General features: G+C 40.4%; 1 protein-coding gene across 2 annotated transcripts; it reads left to right on the top strand.

Moving 5' to 3' along the window:
- The first annotated feature begins 1,660 nt into the window (after nucleotides 1-1,660).
- Nucleotides 1,661-16,468, top strand: LOC311253813 (SHC-transforming protein 1-like). Of its 2 annotated transcripts, none has more exons than XM_084347741.1 (14): nucleotides 1,661-1,907; nucleotides 2,096-2,199; nucleotides 2,291-2,775; nucleotides 6,420-6,490; nucleotides 8,904-8,964; nucleotides 9,113-9,232; nucleotides 9,346-9,396; nucleotides 11,625-11,676; nucleotides 11,797-11,923; nucleotides 12,159-12,345; nucleotides 13,346-13,418; nucleotides 14,491-14,575; nucleotides 14,654-14,801; nucleotides 14,898-16,468. In XM_084347741.1, exons 2-14 carry the CDS (start codon nucleotides 2,148-2,150, stop codon nucleotides 15,024-15,026), a joined length of 1,641 nt encoding a protein of 546 aa, XP_084203867.1. In that variant the 5' UTR covers nucleotides 1,661-1,907; nucleotides 2,096-2,147; the 3' UTR covers nucleotides 15,027-16,468. The 2 variants fall into 2 exon arrangements, with proteins under 2 accessions (XP_084203867.1, XP_084203866.1); XM_084347740.1 differs by having other exon boundaries at nucleotides 9,343-9,396.
- Nucleotides 16,469-22,327: the final 5,859 nt, after the last annotated feature.

Genomic DNA, 22,327 nt, shown 5'->3' with positions numbered 1-22,327 from the left:
CACACTAAGCATGAATCATATTAAATCTGTCAAAATAGTCACTTATGTATCATGCGGCCCAAAGTAGAGTCGAAGCAGATCACCCGAGAATAAATCTGAAACCATTTTCATTTCAGCAATTTTCAAGCAAAAACTACCAAAATTTCTCTCTTTCCAGGCCCTGAAATGTAAAGATTTGATGCTTTTCTTTGTTGTATATATGATGGTAAATTGGGTTTTGGACAGTTTGTTGGATAAAACAAGCTTTTTGAACGATATAATTGTAAGGTCAAGAAGTTAATTTATTGCAGGAATGGAAAAAATTATGCATCCATAAACTGAGAAAATAGACTTCAGAATAATGGATAATTAAAACTAGAATGGCAGTCAGTGGAGCACAAACCTCCATCAAGGCCTAACAGCCCCCTTTAATTCAATCAAGACTAATCCATAATCCTAATCCACCCATAACTGCTTCACTTTAATTTATACTCACCTGACCTACGATCCATGTCAGATTGCACTGATTGACGCCTTTGTCTTGCAATGTTAAAGAAAGTAAGAAAAGAATTCCTGGATTCCTGAAACGGACATGGGGCGAAAACAAAACCTCCCTGATGGATGTAGTAACAGTCAGTTGCAGGCCTGGATTGCAGTTTTACTGAACGACCACTAGGAAGAGACAAAGCTCTGCTGCACACCGCTTAATGACCTCAGAGTTGACGACTTGTGATGCCTTTCTATAGTCAAAAACAGTTGTCTTTTAATAGTGTGTTGGTTTTAAGCAAAATCCTTACGACTGAGAAAGAAATTGTAACATTTCCAAGTTAAAATGTCTAAAAATGACAAGACCTTTACAAAACTCAGAGAAATCTGTTATTTTATTCGAGGGTAGTGTGTGTTTCATTTGGTCGCCTGTTGCTAAAACTTCTGAGGAAGCATCAGATGGTACATCAGAGAGTGAGGAAGGGAGTTGCCAAACCTGTTTGAATGTAACGTGAATGCAATTTTAAAACATGTCCTCGTCTGTGGACATTTCTGCCTGTGTTGCGTTGATACATTTTGGTAAACGTAGTTATAAGATCACAACTTACATTCTGTGTGTTTAATATCATAAATCTACCCTGTGATCCCAGGCCCTACGTATGGAAGTACAGCTACTCTCTTCCTGCTATGTGCTCTTGTTAGATAATAATCTTTTAATCAGGAATTACTACAGTGTGCAAAGCAGTCTTTAGTCAGCTCTTGTGTATTGTTCTGATTGGAATCAAGCAGAAATGCAAATGTCTCATAAATCCTCTTCCTCTTGTATGCTCATGCAGGTCATTTGAAAATTACATGCATCGGATATCATATTATCAAATGTCATTCAGTGTCAACCCGATCTATGAGTAAAACCAAGATGATAATGTATTAATCACACACTTTAACAGCATCTCAGAGGTGCAACTGATGTTAGGAGAGAGGAATAGAGCACTCATGTACTGTATTGGCTCTGCTTCAGTGTATAAGTGTGTGTGTGTGTCTGTGTGTGTGTACAGCATGAGTCACCCTATCCGCCTGTGATTGGATGGAAGTTACGGGTGAGGGAGGGGGGGAGAGAGAGAGAGCCTCAGGGGCCGTCTGTCAATCTCTCCCCCGCTCCATTCACACATTCATCTGCATGCAGCGTCACAGAGAGACAGAGGAAGTGAGCGAGAGCCTCTCATTCATAAAAAAAAAAGAGAGAGAGAGAGAAAGTTCATTCATAAAAAATCTGCACAGTTATGCTGTGCGTCAGAAAGTTGATGTGGAGGTGAAGCAGGAGTGGAAGCCTGGAGACTAAGAGAGAGTGTGTGTGTGTCGGGAGGATGGGACTGCACTCAGCATGAGTACAGCGGAGCAGACTGGACTTCAGACTCCACAGGACATCGCTCAGTCCCACACCGGTGAGTTGAATCTGCCGTCACGTACTCTTGGAATCTAATCTAATAATCTGAGGACACGGGACACAAGATGCTCAGAAGATTCCCCAAATTTCAGCTGGAAATTTTCTAAACTTTATCCTTTTTTTCTGCTATCTCTAATCTGATCTGCCGTATCTGTGTGTAATAACTGATTTTTATTTTCCTGGTAGGTTTTTCTTTTTTACTTTGTCCCAGTGCTCTTCTCTGTCCAGTTCCCAGATTATGAGAGAGCAAACCTTACCCAGGTTCAAATCACAGACAGGACTCTTACCAGGTAGCTCATCAGTTTTCTAGTCATTACACATGCCTGTGTGGATAAATCACTGTGCTGCATCTGATTCCATCACATCTTTCGTTATCTACAGGCATGCTGAAGCGCAGCAAATACAGCCGTCTGCGCAACGATTCCCTGACGTCTCTGGAGGATCGGCCCCTGAAGAGGGACCTTTGCTTGGACTCTGATTTTGCCCAGCTGGATCCAGGGGCGCCCACTCACCACGGGCCGTCCACCCTGAGGGACTTCATCCCCCGCATGGCCAACATCCGATTGCAAAGTCCAATTTCCCTGCGGGGCCTAAGGGGACAGACAGCTGGACCCACTGACAGACCCTTGTCGACGACAGAGTGGGGCTCAGGGCCCGATCAGAGATTTTGTAGCCAACCTTCCCTCAATGTGCCCCTATCGATCGGACCCTCGGCTCTGAGCTGCACAAAAAGACCCATTACCCTGCACCGGATGGCCAGCCTCCCCTGGACCCCCAGCTGTCCTCCCTGCTCGCAACACAGAGACGGTTTGTGCTGTTTGAAGACTTCCTCTGCAGCGAACAGAGCGGTTCACCATCACATCAAGGTACCTGACAACACAATGACAGTGCATGATTACACACAGAAAATTGGGACTGGTTGTGTTGCAAACTGCAGCCAAGAGTGTGTTTGAGGCTCCTTTGCCTGATTAATCTTCATTTTTTTCACTTTTGACAATTTGCCTAAGCTCATAACCTCACATCCATGGTCCCAGCAGAGAGTTGAGGCAGTTTAATTCCTTCCTTTGGCGACACAAACACAAGCGTGAACTCAGGACACACACAAATTCACACTCCATCACCACCACACTCACTTTCGTACATTCACCCCCTCCCTCTCAGATAGAGCTTCCTGTGTAGGCAGTAGTGACTCATCCTGGCTCCTCTCTAGATCTGCTCTGCTTCTGTGTGTGTGTGTGTGTGTGTGTGTGTGCACATGCGTGTGTGTGTGTGTTTGATTGTATCCGGTATCGGCAGAGCCCATGCTGTCCTAGAACCGGAGGTGTGTCCGCATGGGTGATTAGGAGCAGGGCCTGTGGACGGACTCTCTGATTGTCCTCTATAAACAAGCACACACGTACATTACACTCCCTCCCACCCTCCTGCCCACTCACCCCACCCACCCTCCCACACACACACACACACACACACACACACACACACACACACACACACACGTATTGATTTAAGTCTGGTCCATCAATGGATTTACTAATCTTGCCTCCAGCCTCCAGTGTCTGCTCTGCTGGAGCTCATGGCCAATGGAAGTGGGGCTGGCTGGAGTTCATTCGAGCACATGGCCTAAATATTGTCTGATGCATTAGCTAACCTTTGATTCTCTTCATATCCTCTCAATCAAATAGAGATCAAAAGGTGCAAAACTAACTCTTGAGTGCAGCATTGCATGCTATGGACAGACCAATCCCACAGTTTTGACCTAAGACAGCAGAAATCAGTGTGTAAGGAGCGACTGTCACGTGTGAAGACGCTACAACTACTTTCTAACAGTCACAGAGAGAAAATATAGTTGTGCTGTGTTCGGCTGGGGGCGTGCCTCAAAGGATGGAAATGTTGGTCAGTCAGTTGGTCAGTCTAACATTTTGGTCCAGACTCATGCACACCAAAGGATTAAGGCCCATTGTGCTCAGTGATCCTCTGATTGTTCCTATACATGAATGCGTGCACTAGGAAAACAAAACATGTCTATAACATATGCTGAATTTACAAGAAGGCCCAAGTAATTACGGATCTGTCACTGGCAGCCTTTCATAAAGTTTATAAAGTGTCTCTTAACTCAACAACTCACAAAATTGAGTGAGTCTGGGGACTTTCTCTCCTTCACCTCCTTGCTGTTGTTGACTGTAGTTGACATGGTTGCTTTAAACCTAGAATAGTTTGCAGTCTGCTGTAGTGCAAAGTGTTCTCAAACTGTTGTAAATTATTGTTAATAATGATCTGATACAGGTTTTGCCGGACATTCAAATTAATACAAAAACCAATGAATGTCACACACCATTGACTCGACGTCTTTATATAGACTGACCCCTCAGCACCAACTGTGACTGTCTTCCTGTGTCCCTGTTCCTGTAGCGCCACCAAGAGACTGACATTTCTGTTTAGTAGTGGTTTCCTGTTTCTCTACAACTATTGGCTGGATTTCAATGAAATTTGGTACAGATAACTACATTGCCCTGAGAATGGATCCTAATGACTTAATGAAATATCTCAACATCTACTCGATAGACTGGCACCAATTTTTTTGCAGACACTCATGGGTCCCAGACGATGGATCTTAATGAATCTTGTGATCCCCGGACATTGTGAGGTTTTGTGTGAAAGTCTCATCAACAACTTTATGGATTAACTTTGAAAGAAGAGTTGCAGGATAAATTGTAACAATTTGGTAAACCTTAATTTTTCAAGATTCAGGATTAACTTAATTAATTATAGAACACAAGATTGTATAAGAAACTCCAGTTGTAGTTCCCTATGCTACACACTGCACCCCTGAACTAATGATTAATAATCCAATATCAAACTGGATAGCCCTGTATCACTCTAAGTTTTAAATCACGCTTAACTACTTCACTATAATTTAAGATCACCAGAGGATAGGATAGACATCAAATTGTACTCTCATAGATCAGCCACATAAATATGCCAGATTTTTTTCATCAAGATCCACACATTATTCCCTGAGAGATCATGAATGTTAAAAAGAAGCCCTATCTCACAATGTTAAATAAAGTGTGAAAAAAATCCAGTACCTGAACTTTAATGATTAATAATAAGTCACAAAGTTGAACTTTTCATGGTGGAGTGTGGCGGATGAGTTCAGGAGCCTCACAGCATGAGGAAAAAAGCTGCTCTATAGTCTGGTGGTACAGCAGTGGATACTTCTGTATCCTTTCCCAGACTGCAAATCTTAATTGAGTGCCATTATTAATTTGTCATAGTTTGACACATGACTAAATACCTGAAGAACTAATGACATTTAGCCTCAGCCGTACTGTTATTTTAACTTAAATAGGAAATGTTAGCATGCCAACAGGCTAACTTAGGATGGTGAACATTTTACCTGCTACGCATCAACATGTTAGCACTGGTGTTTTTTATTATATGCACGCACATGCATTTATTGTCGCCTCACAGAGCTTCTAGCGGGTCATGAAATAAAAGCATTTCTTTGTTTTGTTGTTTTTTTTACATGAGGCAAAAGAGGTACATGCCAGTACATCTACAGACACTTAAGACAATAAAAGACAACATTTTAGGAAAGAGAAACAAAGGTTCATATTTTGCTATTTCCTCAACTTCATCAACTTTGATAGTTGAGGTCATCGGACACAACAGATACAGTTGGCTGTCATCTGCAAAACGTTTCAGAGCAAGTGAATAGCCTCCTTTATGGTTTGATCACATATTTCAGTTTCTTATGTTTTTTGCATCAATTACATCCTGAAACAAGCACGATAACACAGACATGTATACGTCTACACATATGTTTAGATGCTCGAGGATTACAGTGGTACCATATATAACATTTTAAGCTGTTAAGGTGAATAGTTAATGGTGTATTCAATGACTTTGTGAGAAGGAAATTATAGTAAGAACCCAAACTAGACTTTGAATCATGTCTATAAGTTTAATTATTTTGTTCATCACCTGGACTAATTAAGCTGAACACTTAAGTCAACTTTGTCCCCAAAAACCTGCTGTACAATATTCTCTGTTCATTTGAAAATAAGGTCTGTGTTCTGTGAAATAATCCTAAATCTAGTGTCACACTTCAATGTTGTACAAGCTGTCCAGTAATTTCCAGGATTTTTGGCTCGTGATCCCTTAAGTCAAATGCAACAACTGCGCATTGTATAATCTGTATGGGTCATGAACACTTCAGCTCCACTGCAGAATGATATTCCTCTGAACATTTTCAGCTGTGATTTTTATGGATGAGAGGCAAACTTATCCAGAGGTAAATCAATATAAAATCAAAGAAGAAGAAGAAGAAGAAAAAGAAGAAGAAGAAAGAAATGTGTTTTCTTCCCCTTTCCTTTCCTGATAGTCTCCTCTGATTTATCATGAATTGAGGAGTAAAAGGATATTAACATGAGCACTCTGTATTTTTTTTCTACACTACAATCAGTGTGTAACTGGTGTTTTGTTGTGTTTTTTCCTCCTGTCCTTTTAGTACATGGGCAGTGTGGAGGTGACCCAGTCCATGAGAACTCTCGACTTTGACACGAGAATGCAAGTCACACGGTAGTAGGACCTTCCACCACACACACACGCGCACGCACGCACGCACGCACGCACGCACGCACACACACACAATTATGCTGGGATAAATGAAAACGTACAGTATATCTGTCTGCCGACACGGCCTCTTAATGAAACTAAGCATGAAAAAGCTGATGTTTTGCTGAAAAGAGGAAGCTGCATATTTGCCAAACAAGTCATGTGTGGCCTATTTAAAAAATATTTCAAAGGGGGAAATCAAATTAAACGTATAATGTTTCATAAACCGGGGCTTTCTCCTCAGCATTTGATATCGACATCCTAGAGCAGGATGCCACAAGCACCGATGGACACAGTAACCTCTGTTCACAACAACGCTGCTGAATGATGGGGCAGAAAATCCAATTAGATGAATTTCCTCCTAATGAGCTCTCATAGTCTTATTAAGAGAGCAAGAGAGAGAGAGAGAGAGAGGCAGAGGGAGAGAGACCTCGATCCATTACAAACAATTTGTTCTGGAGGAGAAGAAAAGCAATTCCTGGAAAAAATGTGTTGCTTTGTAGATAGTGGGATTCTACTGTGTGTGTGTGTGTGTGTGTGTGTGTGTGTGTGTGTGTGTGTGTGTGTGCGTGTGTGTGTGTGTGTGTGTGTGTGTTTGGGGGGGGGGGGGGGGCTCTGCGTGTGTTGTGTGCTTTGACCTCTCCGACCTGATGGTCAGATATTTTTTTAACCAAAACAGTATTTTCATTTTCATTATTTTTCATGCAGTTTTTTATGTTTTGTGTAATCTATCTGATTTTTATTGTTGTTTTTGTATATGTATAGATAACTCTACCAAAGAATTAAAGTCTTCGTAATAAGCATTAGTTGAGTGGGAAGTAAATTGAATCTTGGAAGAGTTAGTATCCAATAAAGGCAAAACGAAACAAACAAAAGAAAAAAACACAGTGCCTTTATGCTGCTCCAAACTACTTTTCAAAATAACTTGACATAAAACTTTTACATAAAACAAAATACAATAAGTTTATAGACTTTAGCTTGTGACAACATAGAAAAATATTTGTGGAGCAGAACTTTATTCTTTACGATTTCTCATCTCAAGACTTATCTTGTGACCCTTTGGAAGGAGACCAACCACTGTAATAAGACAGTAGTAGTAGTAAAACCAGCTGCAGAAAGGACCTGAATGCAGGACTCCAGGTAGGCAGGGTGAAAGCTACACAGTCTCACTTTGAAGGAGCGCTATGTAGTTTTTGGGGCAGACATTTTAATCAGAAGAGAAAGATCTTCATTGACTGATTGTTTTTTATCCTCACCCCATTTATCATCTCAAGACCCCCAGGATTTATCTTGTGACCCTTTGAAAAGAGACCAACCAAAATACCTCAAATACCTTCTTCTTCTTCTTCTTCTTCTCTATTTTCATCTCTGTTCTGGCACTGATATTATTTCCCAAGTGAGTATTGGTCCTGTCGAAATGCAGAGAAATGCATAGATTTATACTATAGTCTTTAAAATGTTCTTGATGGATGGGTGGAGGGCACAACCTCAGTATTCCTAAAATCCTGGCTACAGCCCTGTACTGTAGTAGTAGTAGTAGTAGTTAAAACTGGCTGCACAACGGACCCAAATCCAAGATTCCAGGGAGGCAAGTACAAAACCTGAGTTTTAATATCTTTAAACTGAATCCATACAACTGCAGGCAACATAAATGGAGGAAACAGACTGAAGCAAATTTAAGAACTAAGGAAATGTAAAAACTAAAGTACAAACTGATAAAGCACTGGCAACACATGCAGCACATACAAATGAATTGTCACCTCAAAGAGGGGAACATGTACAGAACAATGGACAATTACAAAGTTGGGAAAGAGACAAAGACAGGAAGTAAAACAAAACACCATGATGAAAATTGCTAAATTTAACAAGAAATGGCTAAACTAAACCCCAGAGACATGACATGTTCACTTGTAATGGAGTATTGGTACTTTTACTTGAGTGAAGGATCTGATTTCTTGTTCCACTATTGAGCTACTCTCCTCTTCTCTACTACTCTTCAGTAAAAGTACAACATTTCCCTCTGAAATGTAGTGGAATACAAGTAGAAAGTAGCATAAAATAGAAATACTCAAATAAAGTACGAATGCCTCATAATTGCACTTTGGTACTGTACCTGAATGAATGTATTTAGTTACATTCACTTCATCATATAGTGCTACTTTTCAATGTAATATTCTAAGTCGCCGATATACTGCAGAGGAGCTTCTTGTACTGAAGTTTCCTTCCTCTCACATTCTCACATGTCAGTCACATGTTAGCTCGGCACACTGGACACATTTACAAAGGTGTCTCTGTGTTTGGTGTGTGTATGTGTGTGTGTGTGTGTGTGTGTGTGTGTGTGTGTGTACATGTTTATAATCTCTGTTTGTGTGTGCAGAGAGGCAATCAGCAGACTGTGTGAGAGGACATCAGCCAAGACAGCAGTGAAAACAAAAAGGGTAAGGCACCCACCCACACACACACACACACACACGCACACATACACATACACATACACACACACACACACACACACACACACACACACACACACACACAACTACACATCAATGTAGGCAGACTTGAATAACAGATTTTTGTCCCCAGCCTGTTTGTAAGTCGCCGTCTGCTGTTCTGGGTCAAATCAACCTCCAGTTTTCTGGAAGGAGGGTAATCCTCGCTGTCTCCACCGACAGTGTGACTCTGATCTCTGCATCCTCCTTACAGGTGACAGCTTCAACACGCTTAACCACATCATAACTGTCACACACATCTGGATTGTGGAGTAAAAAAAACGTCCTTTGCTTCTGTGTTTTCTTCTCTCTTCTGTTCCTCAGAAGATCGCCCATCACCCCATGCAGGCCATTTCATTTGCCTCAGGAGGAGACCCGGTATGTTCATATTCTCAATGTCGCACATGTACAAACACATTCAGGGACACAAACACACACAATTCACAATACATGCGGCGCCATGTATCTATGGACTCCCCAAGATACACAAGAAAGGAGCACCACTCAGACCCATCATCAGCAGCATCAACTCAGTTACCTATAATATATCCAAGCACTTAGCCAGTATCCTAGCTCCTTTGGTCGGTAACACTCAACACCACATCAAAAACTCACAGGATCTCACCAACAAGGTGAGAGAAATAACACTGGACTCAGACAAAACAATGGTTTCTTATGATGTCAGATGAACAGAAGCACATCAGGGGAGACAGAGAGGAGGAGACAGAAAAACTTAACAACATCATCATTCCTTATGTCGCGGGAATATCTGAGAAACTCAGGAGGATTTTTAATAAACATCATATCCTGGTTCACTTCAAACCTATCAACACACTGAGGCAGAAACTTGTCCATCCTAAGGACAAACCACCCATGCATAAGCAGAGTAATGTAGTTTATACTGTTCAGCGCAGCCAGGACTGCACAGATTTGTACATTGGGGAGACAAAACAACCTCTCCATAAACGAATGGCACAACACAGGAGGGCCAACTCCTCAGGTCAAGACTCTGCTGTCCACTTACATCTGAAGGAGAAAAATCATTCTTGAGGACAACAATGTGAACATCTTGGCCAGAGAAGACAGATGGTTTGAAAGAGCAGCAAAATAATCTGTCTATGTCAAACTGGAATGACCGTCTTTGAGCAGAGGAGGTGGCCGAAGACATTACTTACTTACATTACTTACCACCTACAATGCTGTACTGAGTTCCCTCCCCAGACAGCTTAACCATTCACACCTGGGTTCACCTAGCCCTAGCAACCCACATGAAGGCCGGTTGGGTCAACAAATCACATGTGGCCCTAACGACTCTGAAACTCAGACCTTAACGACTCTGTAAGGACACTCCCACACACTAAAACACAGCACTTAGAATTAGCATGACCTATGTTTAATCGGTGAAAACACTGCAGACATTCTCAGTGAGCGGTCATTCGTGCGTATTCTCTGTTTAATTAGTTCACTCCCTGTCAGTGGCTCTCTGATAAAAGCAGATTCAGCTGAATGTGTTTCACCATAAAGCCTCAGTGGCAGATTGATTTTAATTCCCCTATGCTATCTTCCATGTGTCCGAGCCAACTCAGCCGAGGCTCAGGGCACGCTGCAAGATTATTTTAGCTAATTAATTAAACAGTGAGCTGTAATCCCATCCATGGCTTCACCAGAGAGAAACGACCCTCCTGTTCTCTCTAATTTTTGAGCCAGTGCAACCTTGCAGCATTAAAATGAAATATTACAGTGTGTATCCAGCATTGGTATTCCCTGTTTGTTCAAACTGAAAACAACACACGGAGGTTCATGGACGCTAACCAAAACATAAACCAGTTGGTTTTTTTGTCAAGCATTGTTTGGCCTCGATAACTGACTTGTCCTGCAGGCTGTTCAGACATTAACAGAGCTGCATTGATACTTTCACTCATATTGCGATTTCCGTCACATGGAAATAATGTGAGTGTAGAAAAAAGAGAGTAGAGAGAGTAATTAAAATTTTAATTTAAAGGTCACATGTTACTGAGGTGCTGCACGTAGAGTTTATAGCTATTGTTATTTTCAGCTCTTGTCCCTACAGCTTTGTGACTGACTTTATTTAGTCGGTTTTCTATTTTTTATCATTCTCATCTACTTGTATACAATGTATATATGCATATATATACATATACATATACACACATATATATAGCACCTTGTAATTGCCATTTGTGGCCACTGTTCAGCAAAAGTTACATAGTCTGGCTTTATGTCATGTTTGTTATCATCCTTAAAATTCAGTACACTTTACCTTATTATTCTCCTAATTTATCTCTTAAATTACCCACCGTGGTTGGAAAGTTTTAGGGCTTTTACATAACCATAATTTAATTTACATTTGAACTATCTTAACTTACTGATCAAATTCATTATCCACAGTAAATTAAGCGTTTTTAATGGTTATTTATTATTCAATTGTGGGACTTTCTTTTCTTCGTCAATATAACTCTTTGTTGTTATTTTTTCCTTTTGCTCCGATATAAAATGAACTTCATATGATTGCAAATGAGGGAGTATAAATAAAGGTTGAATGAATGAAAATGAATGAATGAATTTTTCTCTCTATGTGTTCACAGGACATGGCAGATTACATCGCTTATGTTGCCAAGGATCTGTTCAATCAGAGAGGTAAGAGACAGATTCATTTATCATAATGACGAGCCGGGTTTCCACTGGACTCCTCTCTTCATTGTTTTATTGTCATTATTATGGACCAAACATCTCTCTCTCCTTCTGTCTCTCTGTCAGCGTGTCACATCCTGGAGTGTCCTCAGGGTCGAGCCGGTGAGGTCATCAACAGCATCGGTCAGGCCTTCGAGACTCGTTTCCGACAACTTCTCAACCACACGCCATCGCAGCTCTGCGACAATCCCAGGTTGTCCTTTTGACTACTGCAGCTGTCTTACTGGTGGCACACAGTACAATTAATTGCCACATGTCCTATTTAATGAACTGTATAGTTCACCTACAGTATTCAAGGAGTTCAATGTAGCCATATTTTACTCTGCATCATCCAATAGTTCTTTAATAAGAGCAAAGGGAAAATTGAGGACTTTTAGAGTTCCTCAATCTTAGGTCACTTGTTCTATTCTGTGACTCTCTGTGCACAGATCAGCAGTCAGACTCTGTCACAAATGGAGCCCAGAGAAGACAACAACAGACCAACAGGCCGAGCAGAAGGGTGAAGTCAGGGAGCATCGTGACTACTATAATATGATCCCAGGAAAGACGCCACCTGCTGGTGGAACAGAGGACCTGCGGTTCACAAGGGAGGAGGACATTGTTGACCTCCATCGGGTAAGAGTTAGTTGTAACACCAAAACACAAACAGTGTTCAGTCAGTTGAGCTTGGATATCTGTTTTGAACTTAGAGACAGAAGTTTGACAGGAACCACAAAGTCCAACTCGTTGTTTTCAAGTTTCAGCCACATCTCACAGTGTTAACGGGAAACATATCGACAGGGGAACAGACTTTTACACAACACCAGCGCTCTCCATCTAGTGAACGCCCGTCTGTTCACTCTTGTTGTACCTCGGTTTCTATCACTCTCCCTCTTCACCTTCTCTGCCTCCTCCATCAGTTTCAACCACATCTCAGGGCCTTCGTCCGCAGATTGAGTTGCCCAGTTGTCATGGAGATGGATCAGTTGCTATCACATCACATCAGAGGAATATTATGATGAAATAGTGTATTACCACATTGATTAAATAGAAATATAGATTATATAGCCTATTGTATCACATCCTGATATTACCTAATTACAAGGTATAGATATACATATATATCATAACCCTGTTTAATTGATTGAATGAATGTTTATAAATCAGATCTACATATATACATATATGGAAAACATATTTCATTTGCAAAAGGGGAAACTTGAGGAGTAAGACTGTAAAATATGGTTGAAAGCTTCAGAAGCAACAAGTAAGTTGGACCTCGTGTTGATGATTTTGTCACCTCTCCTTATCCAGGACAAATGTGTTGGTCACAAATGTTCTCACACCTTGTATAATGTAATTTTATCTCCTGGCGCCTGAGCAGAAACAGTTTAGCTGTAAGTGTTATCCTCAGTGATCGGTAATAAGGAAGACAGGAAGACTTCTCGTTCACTTCCCAGAATGATTGTTCCAGTGTGGGAACTGAGTCAGACTTTCCTGTCATGTTTCACCTTTAAGGCCATCACTGCTCCCTGAACACACACACACACACACACACACACACACACACACACACACACACACATGCACAGCAGATCTCTGTCTTGTGTGTATGACTCATCTGGTGTTGTTGCAGGTTTGTTCTTCTCAGCCTGTTTCACTGTATGAGAACTGCTCCATCACAGAAGAAACTACAGCTCCACCTGCAGGTAAAAACCATCAGCACACTTCCAGCACAAGTTGAAATAGTGTGTCTGTGTGTCTGTACATGTACCGTATCTAACAACAGTTTTGTATTTTTTTGCATGTGAAAATGCAGTTTAAAGATTAATTATAGTTTAAAATCATTAAATTAGATTTCAACCAATGCGTGCTGTGTGATTTAAATTAAAACCTGGTTTAGAGAAATGGTGTAAGTGACGTATTAATTCAAAGGATTTAGGGGCATCTACAAATCTAGGTGTTTATTTTAGTTCTCTGGTGGACATTTATATAAATAAGTGCACTTTTCATGAGATAATGCCTCAATTTCATATTTTACTTTACAAAAGCAGAAAACTAATCAAAAAATCATTGTCTTAATGTAAGTAAACAACTGAGAAATATTCATGGTGATATCTATTAGTTAAAAATTTTATTTTATTTTATTTTTACTTTATTTATTTATTTATTTATTTATTTATTACTTTATTTTGTTCTCCTGGAGGGTCTGCCCTTAAACCACAATTGAAAACAGTACAGAAACAATCACTGACAAAAGCCCATGAATAGAGCCATCACTTCTACATTATGTAGTTACATTTGAATGAAAAACCCTATTTTGAGCTTCGCATTATTAGAGCTGTAGAAGAAGAAATGGTGGCGCCAGCAAGCTTTCCACTTAATGTCATGTTTGATAGCAGCTCCAACTTTTCTGTTGAGTCTATAGAAGTGAAGCTGCAGTGTGTTAAACATGCACAATTGTTATGAAACTCTGGCGTTAAGTCCAATATTTCTTCCTCAGAGAACTCGCTCAGTTTTTGATCCGTCAGTTTAAATTTCAAAGAGTTTAAATTGGAGCCTGGAACTGATTCAAAAGTAGCTTCAGGATAAGATTAGGTTGGATTTTAACAACAGTCTCGAATTCAAACTGTTAATTTGAAAATAAGTTTAATTATTTGTTGTAACAGAATAGCTTTATAAGTAATAATATAATCCTGGTTTAAAGTTAATCCTGTTTGGAGTAACCCCACCCTTCTGTTCTGTTTCATTCTTCTTCTGCTGTATCTCCATCACACACAGTTGAATGTGAGGTCAGGGCTCAACAGAGCGCTCCTCTCTCCGAGATCCAGGACCTGATCCAGGAGGAGGGCTGGTTTCATGGCAGGTTGGTAGTTCACATCCCTGTACATGAAGTAACAACTTTTCTCTCCTCCTTTCTCACTAACTGTGTTCTTCATCACAGGTTAGGAAGACAGCAGGCGGAGTCACTCCTCACCTGTAGTGGGGATTTCCTGGTCAGAGAGAGCAGCTCTGCCTCTGGTCAATATGTCCTCAGTGGTATGGAGGGAGCCACCGTGCGCCACCTGCTGCTGGTTGATCCACATGGACAGGTAGAGTCGTGGTGTTGGATTTTATGCACACATGCACATGCACATGCACAACTGGCCTTATGTAATCCCGTTGTCTGTGTGCTTTTGTGTGAGCAGGTGCGGACCCGTGATCAGGTGTTTCTGAGCATTGGTCACCTGGTGCGTTTCCACATGGAGAACCAGATGCCCATCGTGTCGGGGAGCAGCGAGCTGTGTCTGAAACAGCCAGTCCTGCAAAGACACTAACACCCACATTCACACACAGACTGTCACATGTATATTTAGTCTTCAGCAGTGGTTCTCAACATATTTTTTTGGAGCTGAGGCTCAATGTACACAAGCAAAAATGTAACTAAGTACATTTGGTACAATTTATGAAGTTAATAACTGGTTATGAAACCATCTCAGTTTAATACAGTTGCTTCTATATGACCTACATAAGCAAACGATAGCAAGAAGACTGGTTTCTATATAATTTGCCTGTCACCCGTTCATCTTCTGACCTATTCAGGTTGGATAAGTCATAAAAATTAAAGCTATTTTTAATGGCAGAGTGTTGAGGGTGAATTGAGGCGTCTCACAGCCTGAGGAAAGAAGCTGCTCTGTAGTCTGGTGGTACGGCACCAAAACAAAGGTTACTCGTTTCACTTTTGTCCACAGGGGGCGCCAGAATGAAAAAAACAAAAAAGTTCCATGTAGCAGCTTTAAGTACACATTTAAGGTGCTTGTACTTTACTTGTATGTTTCCATTTTATGCAGAGTATATAAGTATAAAGTAGAGCTCAACCTTAAACATCTACAGCAGTCAAATGTAACGCACACATTAATGTACCAGTGATATTAATCAAAGAACAGCAGATATAATAATAAAACACTGACAGTGAACGTCTTCATCAACATCTTCTTACTTGTAGTGGAGTATTTTCACAGTGTGGTATTATACTTTTACTCAAGCAAAGGATCTGAATACTTCTTCCACCACTGCCCTCAGCACCTTTAGCAAGAATGTTTTCTGATTAAAGTAATCAAATTACATCTAATGTGTGTATATGTGCAGTGAATTGTTTATTAATATTTTTCCCAACATTTGACTTAACAACAAACAACACTTGTGCACGCTGAGCCTCGCCCTGTATTGAGAACAGCTGCTGGTCTGCAGAACATCCTGTCTCTGTCTCTCAGGCTGAATTTGCTGGTGTTTACTCAAAGTTTAAGCACAATCACTGGTGTCGGGAGGAAATTACCAGAATGTTGGCAGACCTTCAGAATCATTTTTTATAGGCTAAATTTGTCTCGTGTTCATTCATTTTGATTTGTTATTGTTCTGTGTCCCTGTTTCCCATGCTCGACTTTTGAAAACAACTTTTCATCGCGCTGGTTTGTTACATTATGAGTGTTTAATTCAACTGCTCTTTGTAACCAGTTTAGTCTCGGATAAGCTGTCAAATATGCAAATAGTGTCTGTCTTTGGTCCCCATTAAGTGTAATCAAATACATCTTCAGTTCTTTTACACAATGGACTATTGCTTTGTCTCTTTTTTTCTTTCTTGTTAAATCTGAAACCACAAAAACACAACTTTATTTCTTCTTCACTAGTGGACCAAACAACTTGCTTCAAGACACCTTGAAATGATTCGTCACATCACAATACAACATGACAATTTATTATTAAACTGAGAAGATTGAAAGCATTTTGTTGCCATTTTACTCACAATCCAAGTTTAGCTACTGTTTACTGTCACTAACTGGTCAGCAATCAGCTTCACAACACAAATGTGACAAGTTTTAAAGATTCAAAATCATTTTAATTATCATCAAGCAACCAGAGATGCACAACAAAATCATAGTTGTTATCCACTCATGGTACTTTTAGTAATAACAAAATGACAAAGAAATCATTAAAAACTATACTCTTTCCTCTAAAAAGAAAAAAGTTGTGAGACTTAATGTGGCCGTCTCATAGAAAACTGCAAAAGTTGGAATTTTGCATTGTTTTTTTTCTCCAACACACAAATTCACACAGATTGTAGATTTAACTGTGACCTTTCTCCTTCTTCTACAACTACAACTTTACATGGTGCTTCAACTTGAGAGCAACTTCAGTTCTGCACAAAATGTGAAAGAGCCGTGTAGTGAGAATGAACTTATTAAGTTCAGCTTGATTCCAACAACTATACAAACTTTATGCAAATCTATCAAAGACAACTTCAGAGCAGGAATCTAGAAGCTAGTTTCCTATTTTCTTATCAAATCTTCTCCACAACAGGGAGATGGTGCCAAACTGGGAAGTCACTAGTTGTACGGCTCAGATGCCATTGAAAGCTGCAAAGCTTGTGGCTGCTCCATGGAACAAAGTCAGATGCCAAAGTTAAGTCACCCACAGGAACTTGAGTGAAAGTCTTGGAGGCATCTCATATTAAATGTACTTAAGTATCCAAAGTACAGTTAATAGTAAAATTATACATACAGTATATGTACATGTATGTATTCTGTGTACTATAAGCGAGATTAGCTGCAGACTGATATTCAATCTGATATTCAACACTTTTGTGTGTGTTTTTAATCCAAATGCTGTTGAAATACATTTATTTAAAACTGCACCACTCTGATACAAAATGTAATCTGCAAAATAACTAAAGTTATTAAGTAAATGTAGTGGAGTAAAAAGTAAAATATTTGTCTCCAGGTGTAGTGCAGTGAAACTGTAAAGTAGCATGAAATGAAAATACTCTAGTAAAGTGCAAGTACCTCATAATTGTTCTTAGGCACATTTGTTGAGTAAATGTACTTAGTTACACGCCATCATTGGCCCTTCACTATACAAATAAAGACACTCTTGGACTTTCCTTGGACCAGAGAGTCCAAGTGTGTCTTAAAGTGTAAGTATAAGACTAGGCTGTCAAAATATGACAAAACAACAGAAAATCTGCCAACAATATAGAGAAACTCAACGGACATGATTGTCATGCTGGGTATCACAGTTACACTGTTCAAAGCGCATTATTGCACATTCTGTAAGGTGCAGTAAAAAAGCAAAATGTGCATCATGTCTTTTAGTTTGAATTTAATTTTCACATCTGGAAAATGCAATAAATTCAGATTATAGTTATACAACTTACAAATACCTGTTTAAATTATTATTTTAAAAGTAATATCTGTCATAGTTAATAACTGAAAAGACATGTTCCTCTTTCCCAAAGATGTTGCTATGACTTCAGTTTGTTCATTTGAGCCCACACCTGGAGAAATAATCACTTTAGACTTGAATACCATTTTTTAACTGTCTGATTTCTTTGAGCCACATGATGGCGCTATCAGTCTTTACAATAGCTCTTTCCTCCTCAGCATTTTCCAAAATATGTTTTCTTGATTGGTCCAACAGTCTCTGGCTAGTTGTCTGAAATTCTCCATTTGTTTATGTGACAGCTCCATTCCTTCATAATCTTATGTGTCACATGATCATGATAAAATGTGACAAATACATACATGTTAACTACAGTGACAGCCTGCGTTTCATCAGTTATTTCTTGAAACAGATGTGTGTCTTAGCAGTGAAAATGACTGGTAGTAAACAGCCTATAATAATGGCTGCAACACTTCTCCCTCAGCTTTCAGCAGCCTGTCACTCGCAGATTTGGGTGAAGTAAAAAGATGACTGTGTGCTCAAAGTATGCAGTTGACTGCTCTCGGGCTGTGGCCCTCATCGTCCTCTGAGAGGCTCGGAGGGTCTCGCCCACATTAATCACCCTCAGCTTGTTAGGCTGAGATCAGGGAACCACTGGCAGCTGATGGGGAGGGAAGCAGCTCAGCTCGGGGCTGATACAAACACTGATAGGGTATCTGAAGAAAAACAACACTTAAAGCCTCTCTGTTCGGATAACTCTGTCAAACGGACTCTCACAAACTTCCCACAATCCCCATTTTATTGGGTGTCAAAAGAGGGCTAATTGTGTATGTCACAAGGAACAGGAAATGAGCGCGCTTGAAGTGTTATCTCTGCTTTTTCCTGGGCACTTTATACACAAGTTAAACATGATGATGATATCTGCATCTTATCGGATTCAGCCAGTAAACAATCAGAGACAGAAAGTGTCTCTCTCACCAAACTAAAACCCAGATAATTATCATCTATAAACATGAAAGCTATCATAAGTGTGAAATTGTGTGATTTTTCAACCAAGTTATTTTCCTGCTTCGATTTCGTCCCTCTGGATTTTCTCTGAGTCACCAGGACCTCGCCCAAAACAGCTCACCAAGAACACAGATGACCTAGTGTGTGATTCTTTGAGATCTGTGAGGCCTGCTGATGGTCACATGTTGTCAAACCTGTGAGGTCACTGTTTGACCTCTGGCCTCTCATTGATGTCAGAGCAGCAGCTGGCAACCTGTGTGGTGGGAGGAACATGAGCTGGATCAGAATTTCAAGTCCCTTGTTAGACTTCTTTCACAAGGAGGTCAAGTTGTTTTGCACCTGTAAAACCAATACTGAGAATCTGGGTCATTGGGTTATTAACATGATGCTAATGTTTGTCTATGGATAATCAAGAATAATTGTTCAGGATATAAAAGGCAAGAGAAGTATAGTTTATTTAGGATTAATATGAATTGTGTAGGGCTGCACAATTAATCAAAATATTATCGAAATTGCAATATGGCCAAGTTCATTACTACTTGAATATTCACACATTTTAGTTACTGCTATTGAAGACATGCTAGCCTCCTCTGCTGTGATCTTATGACCTTTGTCATATATTTTGTTGGGTTGTGTACTTATCCCAAATGTTTCCAACAATATCCATAATCAGAGAAAACTGGAATTTTATGAGGTAACGGAGCATTTGTTTTTGTTGCCTGTTGCTATAACTTCAGAGGAAACGTTAGATGAAGGAAGGAAGTCGGACAACGCGACTAAATGTAACATGGCAAAAACTTTTAAACCTCAGTGAACATTTCGAGAGATTTTCACCAACAATGGTGGTTGTTTAACAAAGTAAAGCAACAACTCCCATGACCCCACACTACTTCAAGACATCATTAAACCACTACTTATGTTTATTGTTGTGATTGAGAGACTGCCAGCGAGGGTACTGTGCATTTAATACATGATGGTCATTGTGGATGGCCGCTTTTTGGTCATAATAGCATTTAACATACAGTAACTGCAACCAGATAAAACAATTTAAATACTAGTACACATCTTGCAAAACTCTTCCTCACTATGTTGACAGTGAATAAATCACTGAAGTTATTTTTTCAGCAAACATCCTTAAAAAATAAGTGGATGCAGCTCCTTAAGAATAAATATTTGCTAATATTTTCTTAGCCCTCTATAATGGCAGACTAAATATTTTTGGGGTTTTGGGCTGTTGGTCAGACAACTCAAGCTGTTTAAATAAGTCAACTTGAGTTTTGGAAAAATTGTGAGAAACATTACTCTCTGACATTTTAGGAATCCAAAGATTTATTGACATATCGAGAAATAATATAATTGGCTCATTAATCGATTAAAAAAAACATATGTTACTTGCAGCCATACTTACTGTAGGCCTACCCACAGGCGATCTTTTCTACCAGCGGTCATCAAACTGTAGTTGTCCTCTACACAGCTTTCTGGCACAAGAATTGTTTCTCTCGAGATTAGTACAATTCTATCTTATCTCATTTTATCTTGTAAGCACTTTTTAACTCTTGTAATCATGTAAACAAAAGATTGAACTCACTAAATGACGTCCAGTAGCTTCCTCTAAATGACCATTGTGGTCAGCTGCAACTAATTTTATGATAATTTAATTATAAAACATAAATTCATCAGCTCTAGTAAAAAATTCAGACATTATTAAGTTTCTTCATCAGCATGAGACGCTGAGAGGTTTAAAGCTTTCAGGAAAAACTTAATTGAGTCAACAGGTTGGTTTTGAGAGACTCCCTGAGTTGATGCAATACCTTAACCCATGCAACCACTTGTTGTGTGTACATTTGTTGGTGCATGTGTGTGCATTCCTTGAACCCATCCAGTGACATGACTCTGAAACAGGAAATAATAAACATTCAGTATAATCTTCAGGTTCTGTGGCTTTGGTTCAGATCCAGAGCATTAAAAAGCCTAATCTCTTTGAATTCCTTTATAGAATAAACTGGAGGGCTGATGAGCCTGAGGACATTAACATTAAACACACACACACAGACTCACAAACACACACACACAGATGACAAAGCATTCCCAGACCCCGAAGGGCCTTAATGGAACAATTAAAGTCATAAAAAGCGGCCAGAGTACGAGAGCATGAAATTGTTCCTCGTTTCAATGTTATCAGAGTCACATAGAGTTCAAATCTGGGAGGAAACAAAACAAGACTTGGCCACTGACGGGGCCGTGCTGCAGCAGTTACTGGCATGCCAAAATCTACACGTATGTTCCTCCGGAGACAGCGCAGAGGAGTAGACACGTGAGTCATGTGAGGTTCGCAAACAAATGCACACAAACAACGAGACGGCCTGGTTTCTGTGCCTGGTTCTGTTTCCTGTTTCCTAAAGTCAGGAACCAGTGAGGGCACGCTGAAGAGAGCAGGGAGCCAGAAGTCTCTGTTAAATGAGTATACAGTAAGTTGCTGTTGGCCGGTGCAGAATAGATGTGCGTGTATGTGTGTGTGCGTGTGTGTGCATGTGTGTTTGTGTTTGTGTGTGTGTGTGTGTGTGTGTGTGTGTGTGTAACCCCCACAGTGATCGCCTCACTCCTTTTACCTCCCCTCTACCCCAGCTTAGCATGATGGCTCATCTCGAATCTCTGATGGGTGTGTGGACTGCTGGCTGTTGGCAGGCCTCTCTGAGCGGAAACACACACACATACATGCACACACGCACTCATACGCACAACACACTGTGTCCTCAAGCACAACATACCCTGGAGTTTCTTTACCTCTTTCCACTCTCTCTTTATCATTGCCCCTTTGGAAACTAGGTCACTGTCAGTTCATGCCATTAGCCTCTGCTCCAAGAGTATGACTCTGTGTCCGTGTGTGTGTGCATGTGTGTGTGTGTGTGTATGTGTTCATGTTCAGTTAGCAGCCATGCTTATCTGCCACTTGGCTTAAGAACTTCCTTGAAAATGTTTGTTTTCATGCCCTGTGCCGGTGGATTGGAATCGAATCTGCATTTGTGTGTGTGTGTGTGTGTGTGTGTGTGTGACACGGTGATGATGAGGGGGTGGGGGATTCCAGGATTCTTGCACGAGGCAGCAGCAGACAGATGTGGGAGACTTGAATCAAAACTTTTTCTGTTGGCCGGCCTCAGAACGCGACTTTTCCTCCACTGTTGGTCTCGCTCTTCGCTCTCCATTCCTCTGCCCTTTCCTCATGCTTTGGCCAGCAGCTCACACTTCTCCCTTGGATTTCAAGCAGAGGCTGAGATCAAAACTTGGATTCTAGCAAACACCAGGAGGGATGATTCAGTGATTCTTGGTCATGCTGGACTTTCTGTTTGTGGTCCAGCACAACATCTCACCAGCTCAAGAAACACACTATTGTTTTATCGCGTTGTTACTTCTTGAC

Source organism: Pagrus pagrus (assembly GCF_965226575.1).
Source record: "Pagrus pagrus genome assembly, chromosome: 1".
In the NCBI taxonomy this organism is placed as follows: Eukaryota; Metazoa; Chordata; class Actinopteri; order Spariformes; family Sparidae; genus Pagrus; species Pagrus pagrus.
The sequence above is the reverse complement of the archived record's forward strand: the minus strand, read 5'-3'. Positions and strand labels throughout refer to the sequence as shown.